This window comes from Lepisma saccharinum, chromosome 1, assembly GCF_977018435.1.
Source record: "Lepisma saccharinum chromosome 1, izLepSacc3.1, whole genome shotgun sequence".
NCBI lineage: Eukaryota > Metazoa > Arthropoda > Insecta > Zygentoma > Lepismatidae > Lepisma > Lepisma saccharinum.
Genome location: NC_139229.1, coordinates 37838283 through 37854220, shown reverse-complemented (window position 1 = coordinate 37854220; position 15938 = coordinate 37838283). Strand labels below are relative to the sequence as shown.

The 15938-nt window shown below is 40.0% G+C and overlaps 3 protein-coding genes across 3 annotated transcripts in view; all 3 read left to right on the top strand.

The window, feature by feature from the left end:
* Positions 1 to 7504, top strand: part of LOC146004643 (centrosomal protein of 76 kDa-like) — a 55496-nt gene extending 47992 nt beyond the window's left edge. The window contains exons 10-11 of the mRNA XM_083143584.1: positions 3670 to 3887; positions 7366 to 7504. Of these exons, the coding sequence (XP_082999710.1) occupies positions 3670 to 3887; positions 7366 to 7504 (357 nt within the window). The remainder of the gene's footprint in view (positions 1 to 3669; positions 3888 to 7365) is intronic.
* Positions 7505 to 10747: 3243 nt separating this feature from the next.
* Positions 10748 to 13681, top strand: LOC146004576 (uncharacterized). Its single transcript, XM_083143473.1, has one exon. The coding sequence runs from the start codon at positions 10748 to 10750 to the stop codon at positions 13679 to 13681; it is 2934 nt and encodes a 977-aa protein (XP_082999599.1).
* Positions 13682 to 13739: 58 nt separating this feature from the next.
* On the top strand, positions 13740 to 14048 carry LOC146004485 (uncharacterized). Its single transcript, XM_083143384.1, has one exon. It carries the CDS (start codon positions 13740 to 13742, stop codon positions 14046 to 14048), a length of 309 nt encoding a protein of 102 aa, XP_082999510.1.
* The last annotated feature ends 1890 nt before the right edge of the window (positions 14049 to 15938 follow it).

Below are 15938 nucleotides of genomic sequence, written 5' to 3'. Positions count from 1 at the left end.
ACAAGGTACTTAATATCAAATTCACACTATGACATGCTGAAGAATGTCACTATGAAATCTTTTACGTGTGGCCGGTGTGCTTGCACAGCACTAACTCTCTACGAATAACAGTTCTCCTCCGCGGCTTGACTTCTTCCATGGCGCACGTGATGCCAGTCCATGAGCCCCGCTTTGAAAGGAGAATGAGTCCACTTTTCAAAGGAAAGCCTGCCGGCAGAGAAAAGGCAAGATCAGCAAATGTCTACTGTAAGGCCCACTTTAGACGGAAGCATTCCCTCTAACATTTTTGCTAGCGTAAATGCTATGTAAATGCTTCCAAAAATCTTATAGCAGATAGTACTTTAAACAAAAGCATTTCATGTAAAATTTCGGTGAGCTTTTACGATTACAATGTATAATATATGCAGCATGAAAGGCATGTTGAGTTACACCATCTATGCAGTGGTGTGCGGTGACATTTTTCATTGGGGAAGCAGATCCCAAAAAATTAAGAAAACCAAGAATTCTTGCTTCTACATGGTACGTTATACTGAAATATGAAAACTCTACCTGATACTGTGTCCTTAACGTCTCTGGTACTTCAAGACTGTCTTCAATCACCGAGTATTTGAAAGGGAAGGGTGAATGTCCTTGCGCAGTTGTTAATTTATTCGAATCTCATTTGGTGTGTTGTCAAATGTACTTAATGCAACAGACAAACGCACATGATTGAAACAGTTTTCACGGTTTTCACATATTGCAATATTCGCAAATCCACTTTGGCACCACGTACTTCCTTCCATAGAAAATAGTAAGCAATGACAGTGCTAGAGATTTTGAAGCTTTCTGTTTCAACACAACCAGTCGAACTTCCCACAAAAACAAACAAAACAAATAGAAATTCACATGCCCGAGAAACTCTTAATTTCGCAAAGCACTTGGGAAAAAAACGTGACTGTGGCCAGCTAGTGTTGGCGGATGTGTCTATGGACCGTGATATCTTAATAGACCTAACGCTCTGAAACGTTCATATTGACATAGAAATTGTCATACACATGTCAGCAATCATATTTTTGTGTTTCTTGTGTGCTTTAAAACTTTGTGGTTTATTTAAAAATATTAAAATTGTAACTTGCTAGGTTGATATGTTACAACGCTAGAGTGGACACTTAAGGCTCAGCTGGACCTTTGGCATGCAAATGGGCGAATTTTTTCAAATTTTTCTCTCCATTCGAAAAACGTCTTGGATATTTCAAAATATGAAACATTACATCAGATTAGAATTCCTTCTAGAGCATTGACGTGAATTTTCATGTAGTTTTCTTTCATTGTTGTCTAGATAGTATCAATAGTTTAATAGACTTACGTAATCACATAACTATTGATAATATCTAGCCAACAGTGAAAGAAAACTACACGAAATTTCACGTCAATGCTCTAGAAGGAATTCTAATCTGATGTAATGTTTCATATTTTGAAATATCCAAGACGTTTTTCGAATGGAGAGAAAAATTTGAAAAAATTCGCCCATTTGCATGCCAAAGGTCCAGCCGAGCCTTAATTGTGCAGTTTGCAACACTGAGGACATCAGTGGACTTCACCGATGGCACCCGACTATCTTTCATCCCTTACCGATTGAAATACAAAGTTTCCCGCCACATAAAACAGTCTCCCATTGGCTGGTTCAAGGTCGCCTATTTCTCTTGGGGATTCTTGCTGGCGCTGACTCCAAGCAGGCCAGGTTGATGTGTCGCATGGCAAATGTTTTGTCAACATACCACAAGAGGGTGTGGATGGTCCCATATCGGAGAAGGATGAACATTGCAGGCCTACAGCGGGTTGATTCTGTTGACGTAACAGGGAAGAAATAATGAACAACTAAAAGTTAAGTAAGTAATTCTGTAACCATAATGCTGTGGGCCAGCACTGCTGGCCTTGCTGTACTGGAGTGCACGTGCATGCATCTATGGTGAGTTCACGTTGTTTAGAATTAAAACAAGTAAAATGCTCTTCCATACATGTACAGTAAAGGCTATAAAGCATGTATTTAAACAGTGCCATTGATTTGTACCTAAAACCGTTTAATAGGAAACAATATTCCTCTTGGTTGAATAGTTATCGTGATACATTGTTCACATCTCTCGCGGCTGCCATTACATATGTACTCGTGACCTAAAGGTCACTTGATTGGTTATGGTATGAAAAATGCTAAGGAAATAGAGCCGGTTTTATCCTTGAGAAATGCCATGAAATATGCCATGGCATCTGAAATGCCATAAGAATTTTCACTTTACATGGGAGCATTTTGGTCATGGTGTAAATGTTAAGGAAAAGGCTTTAGTCTAAAGTGGGCCTAATGCATTTTGCTGAACGTCGCACACAGGGAGACACTTGCTAATTTGATCCAACCTGCTAACCCCACTGGTACACTTCCTAATGGCTCATATAAAATTTGAATGTATACTTCTCTACTTTCTTACTATCCTTGAGGAAAAAATCCTTTCATACTCACTTTTCAAGATTTCCAAAGGACTCTAGGCAGTTTCTCTCTTCCTGGCTACAGAGATCGTTGCTTGGGTGCAGGTAGAGGAGCCCCACAACTGCGTCAAAGTCTCTACCGTCTGTGGGGAGCCTCTTTTCTTTTGAGTTGGACACAAGGCTGCTTGCACCATACAGCCTTGCATCGGAGAACCAACTGTTCTGATGCATCCTCTCCCTTGAAAGTGGGCTGGTTTATTTTGGTTTTCTAATTCATCCAACCTAGACCAATCCATGAAGGTTTAATTAAAATATCTTCACAGCGTAAATTTCACCATGAAAGACTTCTGAATACTACCCAAGGGAAGAGGAAACAGCTGAAGTACATGTAATAATAGCCTGTGCATTATTATAGTGAAGTGCATTATTGATAACCTTAAAATATAAAAGAGAATCATTTTAAAAAGTCTCAACAGATGGTACGATATACCTATGCTAAAATATATCCCTTGAATTCAAATTTCTTCACAGTAAAATTCGAATCGTCAACAATGTAATCGAGAATTTCTACCAAACTTTAAGGAAAACTATAAAATAATTTATATTTTATTTTTACAAAATTGTAATAAAAAGATAACTCCTAAGAACTTGAGTACGAATATTTATCATTTGCATGTAAGAAACCACAGGAACATACTGTAAATCGACCCAGCCTATCCATACATAGGCTTTACAAGCTCTCACCCCAATTTTTTGAGAGCACAGACTTTGGCCTCCTTATTTGTGCTTTGGCAGTGCAATGCTCGTCCTTCCCGGGAAGACTCCAGGAGTAAAAAGAATAATTGAAACATAACTACACAGAGAAGACATTGTCTTAAGTTTTACTGTTTATCAAAGATGTGTGAACTGTTGACACTGCTGTTAAGTCTATGCTCCCACTATAATAATTGAAAAAGAAGTATCAGATTTTGTCTTGAGTCATGATGTTCATCAGGGAGGCTTCACTGCCATCTATGATTCAATGTATAATGCAGAAAATGTAAAATCTGGGAACGAGGTTTCACTGCATGTATATATGTGTGTGATTTTTATGTTTCATATATTTTAACACTACATTAAAAAGTTCCTTTTTTTCGAGAAAAATGGAATTCTTCTCAACATGTCAATGAAATGTATTGTATGATCATAAAAAAAAATCTGTCTTTTTTCCAGGATGTAGGTCTGAATACAAACTGGGATAATCATCTTAGCCACTTACTTGGTCCAGCTTTAACAGCATATGAACTGGAGCATAAAACAGGAGTTCTGTCTGGGAACGAGGAATTCCATGAAATGATTCAGAGAAATATATCTGAAGGATTCTGTTTCAAGGGCTTTCCAATACGTGTACCAACTTCTGATGCTCGAAGAATTCTCTCGATTTGCTTACAGTACGTGTACATTCTTGCCTGGTCAGAATTATGCAGGGTGATTCATAAGTCTGTGAAATATTTTAGAAATTTACTGAAGATAAATGGTACAACTGACTAGTACTTCTGATGCTGATAGAACGACAAAACTCTCCAAGTTTATTGTACACACCTTACAAATGCTCTATGTGTCCACCTTTGGTGATTTGGCAGATATCTAATCGATACTGCATTTCGCTCTATGCATGTGTTAGCATATCATGGTCGATCTGTGCCATAGCCATGGTGATAAGTTCCTGGAGATTTGTGCAAAGTGTGGGCTCCTGAAATTTTGCACAAAATAGTCACTGCACAGTCACAACGGATAAGGTACTTGCTACTACAGGCTCCTAGTGGCAAGCAATGGTTGCTATGTGCTCGTGTGGCTTCCAACAAAAGCTCGGAGAGTTTATCAGTCTATTGGGATCAGAATTATCACTATCAGTTGCATAATTTATCTGTGGTGAATTTGTAACATGGTGTATAATTTTATATGAACTGCAGCTATTATTAACACATTTTTTTGAACCCCTTTGTCATTATTGAATTTGTCAACATGGTGATACATTCTAATTTTGTTGTGTCCAGAAACCTTTTTAGTCAGACCGTACAGATAATAATCCATGGCGCAACAGTCAATGAGGCCCAGGGCCTACCTACCAACTGCCAGCTTCACTCCCACCAACGGTGTAGGTTTTCTATGATCAGGTTACGCTACTCATTCGTAGCTCCCCAATTTCCTCACAATGGTGGGTGGCCACCAGTCCCATACACTGGCCAAGATCTCAAGAGAAAAGTTGTTATGCTTCCCCAGGAGACTCAAACCTACATGCATTCTCGTGGCTGGAGCCCAAAGCTTGTGCCTTAGACTGTGCAGGACAGACCGCACACATCGTTCTGAATATTCTTTGGTTGCACTTTACAGTGCAGTATTCAGTAGCTGTAACAGGTTTGATTCGAAACAAAACTGTGCTGCTGATATAGAAGGAAACTACTACAAATCATTTTTGTTGGTATTTGGCGTATTTTAGCTTGATAGCATGTAGAAGTAGACCTGCGATTGGTAAGTCAAAGAAAACAAAACACGTTTTCACTGTTGCAAAATTACCATTTCAGAAGTTAAATGTGCAATTAAAGTTTTTCCAACCAGATGTAATTTTTACATATTCATTTATTCATTGTTTTCTGCCCAGGGGCATGTCTTTCCTTGCAACCTCCATGCTGTTCGATCTTCAGCTCTTCACTTTGTAGCAGCGTAGGACCCATTTATTTTGATGTCGTCAATCATTCGGAATCATCATCTTCCCCAGATTTTCTTTCCCTCAACCATTCCTTCAATAGCATGCATCCCTTAGGATAGAGTGTCTTCTCATCCAATGGCCCAACCAATTTATTTTTCTCTTCATGATTATGTCGAGCATTGATCTCTTTTTCCCCAATTCTTTCTAGCACTGTTTCGTTTCACACTTTTTCTGTCCATTTCACCCGATCCATTCATCTCCATAACCACATTTCCAGGTTTCCAGTTGCTTTTTCTCACTCCTTTGTTCATAGATCCACAGAAAATATTTGTGTTTCTATTGAAGGCTTCATGCACCATTGCTATTCTTACTTTTATTTCTTGGCTGCATTTCATATCATTGCTAATGTTGCATCCAAGATATTTAAAGCCACTTGATCAATTCCCTTACCTCTGATACTCACATTTGCCTTCCTCTGCTTTCTTCCGATCACCGTTGCTTTCGATTTATTCACATTTATTTTCACCCCGAACTGTTCACAGTGGGTATACATTTCTGCTAGCATGGCAATTATGGTTCTTTCATTTACTGCCATTGTTAATTCACATTGCCAAACCGATTTTATGCAGATTTTTTATTCAACGGAGTAAATATGTGTGTTGAACGTTGCGACACTACACGCAGTGACAACATGCAGTTTCCACGGTTCCAACGGACATCGCTGTATGACAGCACATGCAGTATAATAATAATAGTAATGCCTTTCTCTGTGCTAGTACCAACACATCATTTCCACTGACTTGAAACTGGGCCCAGTACTTGACTGTGCTGATTTGTAGACTTCCGATCTCACTATCAAAGTTCCAACATTTGAGTTCCTGGCAGAAAAGGAACGCAAAATTACAGAAGAGAAAGACAGCAACCTGAAAAACTTGTAAAGTCGGGAAATATTAAATTTGAAATATTGAATAATTCCTTGAAGTCCGGGAATTATGTGTGAATTTTTCTCCGTAGACATGAAAAATTGCAACTTATATTAATCCAAATCCCATTGAATTTATACATATTTATAAATGCACTAAGGCAAGCATAGTGTTTATTTTTATCGAGGAAGGATAATAAAGCTGCATTGAAAATAAGACAGAATTCCCTCGATCCATTTACTTTATTAGTGTCCTTTACAGAACAATCTATCTTGAAGTTGGTTAGGTAAATTTGAGTTTTAAATTATTATACAATGAACAATTATTCGTAGATTAGCATATCCCGTAACAATTGTGACTTGGGTTTGTGGATGTATTTAAAGTCTGAGTATGTGAAAATATCAAATGTAAACCGTGCACCTTAAATTAAATATTATAAATATTCGAGTATATATACTGTTTAAATTAATTTAATTAGAATGTTTGGACACGTTGGAATCAGAGACCCTTTATATTGTTAATATATTTGAGTGCATCTGTGTGTGTGTGGGGGGGGGGGGGGTAATACATAATATGTAAGGTTGGAATAGAGAAAACATCTGCTTGTACCTGTAAGCCTTGTGTGTAATTTGTATCTATACTTGCACAAGACACACAAAATACGTAGGTACGACATAACTTTAATGTCTGAAAGCCATTCACATACATCTTACACATGGTTACCATGACAACTAATAAATAACATGCTATAAATACAAATTATTATTCTTCTTCTTGTCATGTGTCTATCAGTACCATTGGATTTTTTTCAAAGTTTGCCTTGAAAACCAGGAATTATACTTGAATTTTATCATGGTCCTAGAGTAGCCACCCTGTTACAGATTATTTTTAATTGATTGATTAAATTGAAAATGTTCGGTGCATCAGAGCTTTGCCTATTTGTTCCTGTGACATTATACAGGGTGCCCAGCCCCTTACCATAATAACTTAAATCACCTTCCCATGTTAAAAGCTCAGGCTGTAAGGAGCACCCCACACACACGAAGACAAGCACAGTTTTACAGGGGATTATACTGGCCATAGGTCAGGATACAAGGATCTCGTTTGGCTCAACTTTGCAGCTACATGGATGAGAAGTCAAAATTTGTTTTGGCAAAATGATTGCGAACCCTCACCTTAGACAGATGTTTCAAGAAAGTTATCCATATTTTGTAATGTGTATGGCATTATGATCTTAACATCTTGATTAATTTTTAAAGCATTGTGTGTGTGTATAATTTTTCCCTTCCTTTTCAGGCAAGCTGTGTGTCATGATATTCTGAGCAGTCAAGGTGATGACCACAAGCTGGCATTGAGAGTTCACATCTATGTATATCCAGAGAATGTCATGTCTGTCTGGTTGCTTATAGCTTGTAAATATAGAAGTAACAGCTGAAACTCTCTTGATATTATTTCACCTATACATTAAGGATGAACCCTCTGTAAAACGTGTGGCAGCACTGAGTGCCGCCTTTTTAAAAATTTTGAATTATTTTCCTTACCAGTGCAATAATGGTCGGGAAAGCACTAGGTAACTTATCTACAATATTCTCACGGAAACATAGAGGCGTTCATGCCTTTTTTCTGGCATTCTTTCAGTTGCTTACACGCCTCTAAGGTGACCGGTCCTCCTTTGGCGGCACTCAGTACCGCACGTGGGAACGTTTCCTACCTTAAACACTAACACACCAGCCCTGAATTTGGTGGAAATAAGAAGTATAAGACGACGGTACGTTGTTCGGAATGCAAATTATTTGCATGCAGAAACCATTGCAGTACCCACACGAAATGTCAGAGTTGTCAAAATATCGATATTGAAAAGTGACAACATTCAGTTTCTTTTATTTGAGTAAGTATGTCTTTTTTTACGTACACTACCAACAATAAGTTTAAGACCACCAGGAAAAAGTGCCAAAATCAGTAGAAATGAATGTATTTTGTAATTAATGTACAAGAAACAGATGTAAGAAACTGCTTGGCAATGTACAGTACAAACATACCGTAGGCACATACACTATACATACTAATGTCATCTCATATTTTGCTTTCATCAATATGTCCGCTATGGGCCTTAATGACAGCAGCGCAAATACTCCAATAGTTTGTCTAGATAGGATGGTTGAATGTTACGCCAGGCATCGTTGATGAATTCCGATAGCTGTTGAGTGTTGCTGGGTACCTTCTTCTTGATGTCCCTATCGATTTGGTCCCATAGCAGTTCAATTGGTGAAAGATCAGCAGACTGTGGTGGCCACGTCATCACGTCATGAGAGCTAATGCCCCTGCTGTTACCTTGCGTTCCAAATATCGCGTGCACTATTTGGATGTATGTTTGGGATCATTATGTTGTTGAAAAATAAACCCATTACCAACAAGACGACGACCAGAGGGGATGGCATAGTGCACCAATATCTGATGATACCCTTCTTCTACCCATGTTCCCTGAATTTTATGAAGGTCCCCCATCTGGTTTCCGGCAAAACATCCCAAACACCATTACACTTCCACCCCCATGTTTCACTGTAGGAACAAGACACTCTTCTTTCATTCTCTCGCCGACCTTTCGACGCACAAAGGTTCGCCTATTGCTGCCAAATAATTCATATTTGGATTCGTCGGTCCAGAGTACCCGTTTCCAGTTATCCACAGTCCAACCTTGGTGTGTTTTAGCCCAGGCCAATCGTTTCGTCTTGTTCACATGTTGTAACAATGGCTTTCTAGCAGCTACTCTGCCATGCAGCCCTTCTTCATGCAACCTATTCTTCACTGTTGACACAGACACAGGCGTCACTCTGCTGTTATTCAGGGAAGCAGCGATGACTGGTGCTGTTAGGCACCTGTTCCGTTTGCTAGTTACTGTAATATATCTATCGTCAGCTGCAGACGTTACACGAGCTCTTCCACTACGTGCACGGTCAGCATGACTGTTGGTTTTACGGTATCTGTCCAATGCACAATGAACAACAGTCTTGGAAATATTCAGTTTTCTTGCTATCTTGCGTTCCGAATAACCTTTATCTTTCAGTGCACATATCACAGCACGCTTTTCAACCGAAATCGCCTGTTCCTCACGATGACGGACCATTTCATACAGCTCCACTTACCTCACACACAATAATGGGCTCGCAATGTCGCCTGCATGAACAGCAACTGACCCTGAGCCACTGATAAGGATGCGCATGAGTCTGGCTACCGTACTGACCGGTTTCACGCACACAGCTGCAGTGTTGCCAGCTTCAGCAACGTTTTTGTCACTTTCCATTTTGCCAACCACATGCTACACATTCGGGAAAAAATTGGTTTCGCGTCTTGCGAGGTTCAAACTAGACTGCATTGTATTTTCCATGTGTATCATCGTCACGTCTTTTTTGGACAGGAAACGTTGGTTCCATACTGATTTTTTGGCCATTTTTCATGGTGGTCTTAAACTTTTTGTCGGTAATGTATATCTCGTAAAAGTAGTAGAAACATATTGAGATTTGAACATTTTAAAAATATTTTGTAAGTTTCTTCGAGTTGTGTTTTATTCATTTGATTGTTTTTTCTGCGAGTCAGTAAGATTTTAACTGAGAATTTTGGGACAAATAGTTCCTTTCTAAGTCCATATAAGTTGTACGATTTGAATTAGTTTTGAAAAATACGTTGAAAATTTTGAGAATGGTTCCTTCATTATATGGTTGGTTGATTTGGTGTTTTAAGTCCACTTTATGCACAGTAAGGCTAATCGGGACTGGGCCTACAGTTTAAAGTGGGATCCGAACCACTATGTGCCTCCACCGGGTATCGAATCCGGGACCCCCTTCATTATATGGCAAAGTTTTAATTATTTTTAGAATAATATTTTGGTGCATTTGCTTCAAGAGTCTAAGCAAGCTTGTAATTCTATGAGACACTTTCTATCATTTTTTTTTTAGTTTATTTCCTTTAATAGCTAATACAAATTTTCGAAATGGACATGTTTGCGTTCATACATATTTCGCCTGTTTTCCAGTAAATAATGTTGGTTTTGATAGTGTGCTACTATGAGGATGCAGATGACGGAAGTCAAAAGCTTTGAACTGGGTTTTTAATTTTTTTCCTACCATGTGTTCTAATTTTTGGGCTACAAGGTAAGTTGAGTTTTACCGTGACAAACATATGTGTTCAGTACTGTAATATAATTAAAATTTAAAAATGATGTTAGAGTTGCTCGCTAGATGGCAGGGAGGTCTGCCACGTGAAGTACGTGTCATATGCATGACGCAATAGGACTGACTGAACTCGAGTGTCTTTGTCTTCGTGTGTGTGTGTGTGTGTGTGTGTGTGAGCAAGCGCGACGCGACCACAAGTGGTGGTATTTCGTCGTCGTATAACCTGTGTCTTTGTGTATATAATATCCGTTATTATAATATAGTTGTGTTCATGAACTATGAGAGGCTTCATTCTTTAACCCAACACGAAATCAACACACTCCAGGACTTGGGAAAGTTACGCCAGGTGTTTTAATGGTGTAACGCCGCTTCATGGTCTTCCAAACCCGGATTTGCACAGTACGTGCCACGTGTAGTGAATTGACTTAACCAGCAGCTTTTTGTGCATTATCTCCCATGCCGGGTGTGTTCTGACTTTTGTGTCTGGACTAGTGTTAGTGTTGTGAACTATGGAGCAGATACTTTCGTGCAAACGTGTTCTGAAACGCGAAGTTACGCGTGTTGAAAACAAGATTGCGTCAGACGACCTCTCACAAGAGAGCGTCACCGTGTACATCAACAAAACTGTGCAATTAACAGAGGACACTCAGAAGCTCTTACGTGAGCTGTCTTCCGAGTGCAGTGATGATCAGTTTGCAGAGTTTGATGCAGAAATCAGCTCGATTCAAGACCGATTAGAGCAGATGTTGGTGACATTGTATCGTGCTCAAAAGCAGCAGGGCGTGGCAATGGCTGCCAGTGCATCGTCGGTTAAAGCCAGTAGTGACGTAAGACTACCTAAATTGGACTTGCCTGTGGTCGCGGGAAACTTACAGCAGTGGCTGTCGTTTCGTGATTTGTTTGTTGCGTCTGTGCATAATAATAACTCTTTGTCCCCTGCACAGAAACTTCAATATTTGAAGTCTAGTATACGTGGTGAACCTGCATTGTTGCTGCAATCTATTCCGATTACAGACACAAATTACAAAGAAGCGTGGGAAATTTTGAACAATAGATATCAGCAAAGGCACGTTCTTGTGAATGACACGATCAAGCGACTCGTGTCACAACCTTGCATTCAGACAGAATCAGCGGTTGCCTTGCGAAAACTCGCGGACGTAACAACCGAGTGTGTTCGTGTACTCAGAGTTCTAGAAGTTCCAGTTCAACATTGGGATGCAATTTTGCTTTTCCATACCGTGGAGAAGCTCGACAGTGTGTCACGACAGCAGTGGGAGCTTAGTGTGTCAGCCGATCAACTTCCGATGTTTGAGCAGCTACGAGCCTTCCTCGATGCGAGAGCGTTGTCAGCATCTTCTAGACCCCCCAAACAACAAGGATACTCAGTGAAACAACCCTTTAGTGATTCCAGTGCCAAAAGAAATGCGAGTTCTTTTCATGTGTCAGTGTGTTGCCCTAAATGTCACCAGGAGTCCCACCCGCTGTATAAGTGTAATCAATATAATAGCCTATCAGAGCCTGAGAGAGAGGCATTTGTGAAAAGTAGTGGCTTGTGTTATAATTGCCTTAGTTCTTTTCATAAGGTGAGTAAATGCAGCGCTAGTTTGTGCCGTACTTGCAATAAGAAACACCATACATCCCTTCATCGTGAAGTGACCCCCTCCCCCCAAGGAAGTTTGGCAACTTCGCATCAGATTGTGACGTCACATTTAGCGGCCGATCACGGGAAATCGAGCACTGAAGTGTTACTTCCGACAGCAATTTCAAACATAAAGAATAAAGATAACCAGTGTCAGCCCTTCCGTGCATTATTGGATAGTTGTAGTGAGGTTTCGTTTATTAGTGCCAATGCAGTTCAAATGTTAGGTCTGAAAAGAAAGAGCGTGTTTGTGTCAGTAACAGGCATTTCTTCTGTTAACGTTGGGAAGTCACATTCAGCTGTTGATATCACGATTGAGTCCCGAGACGGTAAACATTCCTACACAACCTCTGCGTTGGTGGTGAAAAGGATTACGTCACCGCTTCCACATGTGACTATTCAAAACACCGGGAGCTGGAGTCACATACGCGGACTTGACCTTGCTGATCCCACATTTCATACAAGGGGAAATATTGACCTCCTTTTCGGGTGTGATATATATGCGTCGCTGCTAATGAGAGGAAAACGAGAAGGCAAGGAAGGAGAACCGATTGCCATTCAAACTCGCTTAGGTTGGGTTATTTGCGGAGGAGTAAAGCAACAAACTTCAAAACATTCATTCACCTCTCTTCATGTGTCAGTTGAAGAAAATAATGTAAACCAGTCATTAAGAAAATTCTTTGAGATTGAAGAATTGCCGCAGAGAGAGTTCGTAACAGAAGAAGAGCGCTTATGTGAAGAGCATTTTGAAACTACACATCGTCGCAAAACAGATGGACGTTACGTCGTAAATTTGCCATTTCAGAGCAATTGGGAAGAATTGGGGTACTCTAAAGAGAGAGCAAGAAAGTGTTTGTTATCACAAGAGCAAAGATTACAGAAAGATCCAGTAAAACAACAACAATACCAAGCATTTATGCAAGAATATCTCACCTTGCAACACATGACACCAGTGGCGGAGGATGAGGCCCCCAAGGTACCCCCCACATCTTATTACATTCCACATCATTGTGTAACAAATGAAAGCAGCAGTTCGACTAAACTGAGAGTAGTTTTTCATGCTTCTTGTAAGACAAGTAGTGGACTTTCCCTGAATGATGTACTTATGAATGGTGAAAAGCAACAACCAGACTTATTTCCTATTTTGATTCGATTCCGTTGCCATCCAGTTGCTTTAATTTCTGATGTTCGGATGATGTATAGACAAGTAGAGGTCGCGTATGAAGATAGAGATTTTCAGTTGATTTTGTGGAGAGAGACCCCTGAACAACCAATCAAGGAATTCCGTTTAAATACTCTTACTTATGGTACTAAGCCTGCAGGTTTTCTCGCCACAAGAGTGCTTCGACAGTTAGCGAATGACGAAGGAGAGAATTATCCTCTCGCCACAAAGAGCTTACTTAGTCATGTGTACATGGATGACTTTCTAACAGGAGCCAATTCTACTGAAGAAGCAATCGAGTTGTATCATCAATTGACACAGTTACTAAGCAAGGGCGGCTTTGAGCTTCGCAAGTGGTGGTCAAACGATCCGAGAGTGCTGGACATTATTCCCTGTGACTTGTTGGAGACAAATCTGCAGTTCGAATTTAATGGAGAAGACGCGAAGAAAACTTTAGGCATACAGTGGAGCCCTTCTATGGATTACTTGTGTTTTGATGTGGTGAATCCGAGCAAACGAGCGATTATAACTAAAAGACTGGTTCTTTCCGAGATATCGAAGCTGTTTGATCCCTTAGGTTTTGTCTCCTGTGACCGTGAAGGCAAAATTGTTTATGCAAACGCTTTGGAAGTTGGATCTTAATTGGAACGACGAGCTTCCAAGCAATTTGGCTGCAGAGTGGGTTGCATACTGCCAGGATATGCCACAATTGAAAGATATCCGAGTGGAGCGATGCATTATTCCTAGAGACACCGTGGAGATTCATTTGGTTGGATTCTGCGACGCGTCAGAAGCGGCTTATGCAGCAGTGGTCTACGTGAGATGTATATGTGCTAATGGGCATGTGCAAGTGAAGATGATTGCATCCAAAACAAAGGTGGCCTCCCTTAAAACTATAACCCTTCCCAGGTTGGAACTCTGTGCAGCTGTGCTGTTACTTCGCCTCCTTTCTTTAGTGCGGAAAGCATTGTCTGTCAACTTGAAAACCATGACAGCGTATTCTGACTAGAAAATTGTTTTGTCTTGGATTAGTGCTTGTCCTAGCAGATGGAAAACTTTCGTGGGAAACCGTGTGGCGAAGATACAGGAAGAAGGAGAAATACAGTGGGCATACGTTGCTAGCAAGGAAAATCCAGCAGACTGTGCGAGCCGTGGAATCTCGACTTTGGCTTTACTTAATCATCCCTTATGGTGGACTGGCCCCCCATTCTTAAGAAATTCAGTGTTGCCAGTGGAGCAGTCTTACACATGTGATACTGATGAAGTGACAAAACGAGCAGAACGAGATGAAACCACATCGCATTTCATTGCTTCCAGTGGGATCGAGTGGCATTTTAATCCACCAGGAGCTCCTCATATGGGTGGACTTTGGGAAGCAGGTGTAAAGTCTGTAAAGCACCATTTGAGGAGAGTAGTTGGAAACACAATTCTCACATTCGAAGAAATGTACACTGTTCTCACGCAGATTGAGGCGTGCCTCAACTCACGACCAATATCCCCAATGTCAGAGGATCCAAATGACTTGCAAGCCTTAACTCCAGGTCATTTCCTCATTGGAGATTCTTTAGTGGCGACACCAGAAAGGGACTTCAACAAGACTCCTCTTAATCGACTATCAAGGTGGCAGCTAATGCAGAAGCTTACGCAACATTTTTGGCAGAGGTGGTCAAAGGAATATCTGTCCAGACTTCAGCAGCGTCCCAAATGGTTCTCGAAACATTGAGACTTCGGAGAGGGCGACATGGTCATTGTACGAGAAGATAACATCCCTCCACAAGAATGGAAACTGGGGAGAGTGGTAGAGGTTCATGCCGGACGAGATGGAAGAGTGCGATCAGCAACAGTAAAGACTGTAAATGGACTGTGTAAGAGACCAATCGTGAAATTATCATTGCTACCATTTGAAGTAGAGAAGTAAACTTGAAAAATCTATATGTTAATGTCAAATATTCAATATCAGAAGTTATGTTTGAAGTGGTTATATATGTTAGTCTACATTGTAATTTCAATTTTATAATCAGTGTTAAAGGTTAAAAATATGTTGAAATGTATATTTCAAGGGGGGGAGGATGTTCAGTACTGTAATATAATTAAAATTTAAAAATGATGTTAGAGTTGCTCGCTAGATGGCAGGGAGGTCTGCCACGTGAAGTACGTGTCATATGCATGACGCAATAGGACTGACTGAACTCGAGTGTCTTTGTCTTCGTGTGTGTGTGTGTGTGAGCAAGCGCGACGCGACCACAAGTGGTGGTATTTCGTCGTCGTATAACCTGTGTCTTTGTGTATATAATATCCGTTATTATAATATAGTTGTGTTCATGAACTATGAGAGGCTTCATTCTTTAACCCAACACGAAATCAACACACTCCAGGACTTGGGAAAGTTACGCCAGGTGTTTTAATGGTGTAACGCCGCTTCAATATGCAAAGACAAACATAAAAGAAAGGAATCTGCGTTTTGAGCATTGAAAAATAATTAGAGTTGAGCCGATACCCATGATACTCTTATCGATTACCATCAATACCAGTGTTTGAAAAGTGTATGAATCAAAAGTAGTTCGAAATATTGTTTAATATTAGTGTGTAAATGTTCCACTCTAATTACAGCATTTGCTGGGGTATAAGATGCACTTTTCCCTTTAAAAATAGTTCTGAAACCGGGTGCATCTTATACGCTGATAGTCAGTTTTTGATTATCTTCATTTCTGGAAATGTTCTCTGTTTTGGACGATTTCTTTCTTGGTTTCTTGCGGTGTGTAACGAAGAGGATTAAAATGTATTCTTTCCTAGTTAGATTACGTATGTTGTTTGTTGAAAGTAGACCGACATATTACTTTATATTTGAAATACTGTAAATTAATTATAAATTCAGTGATAACGCTTTTTCCTCAAAAAT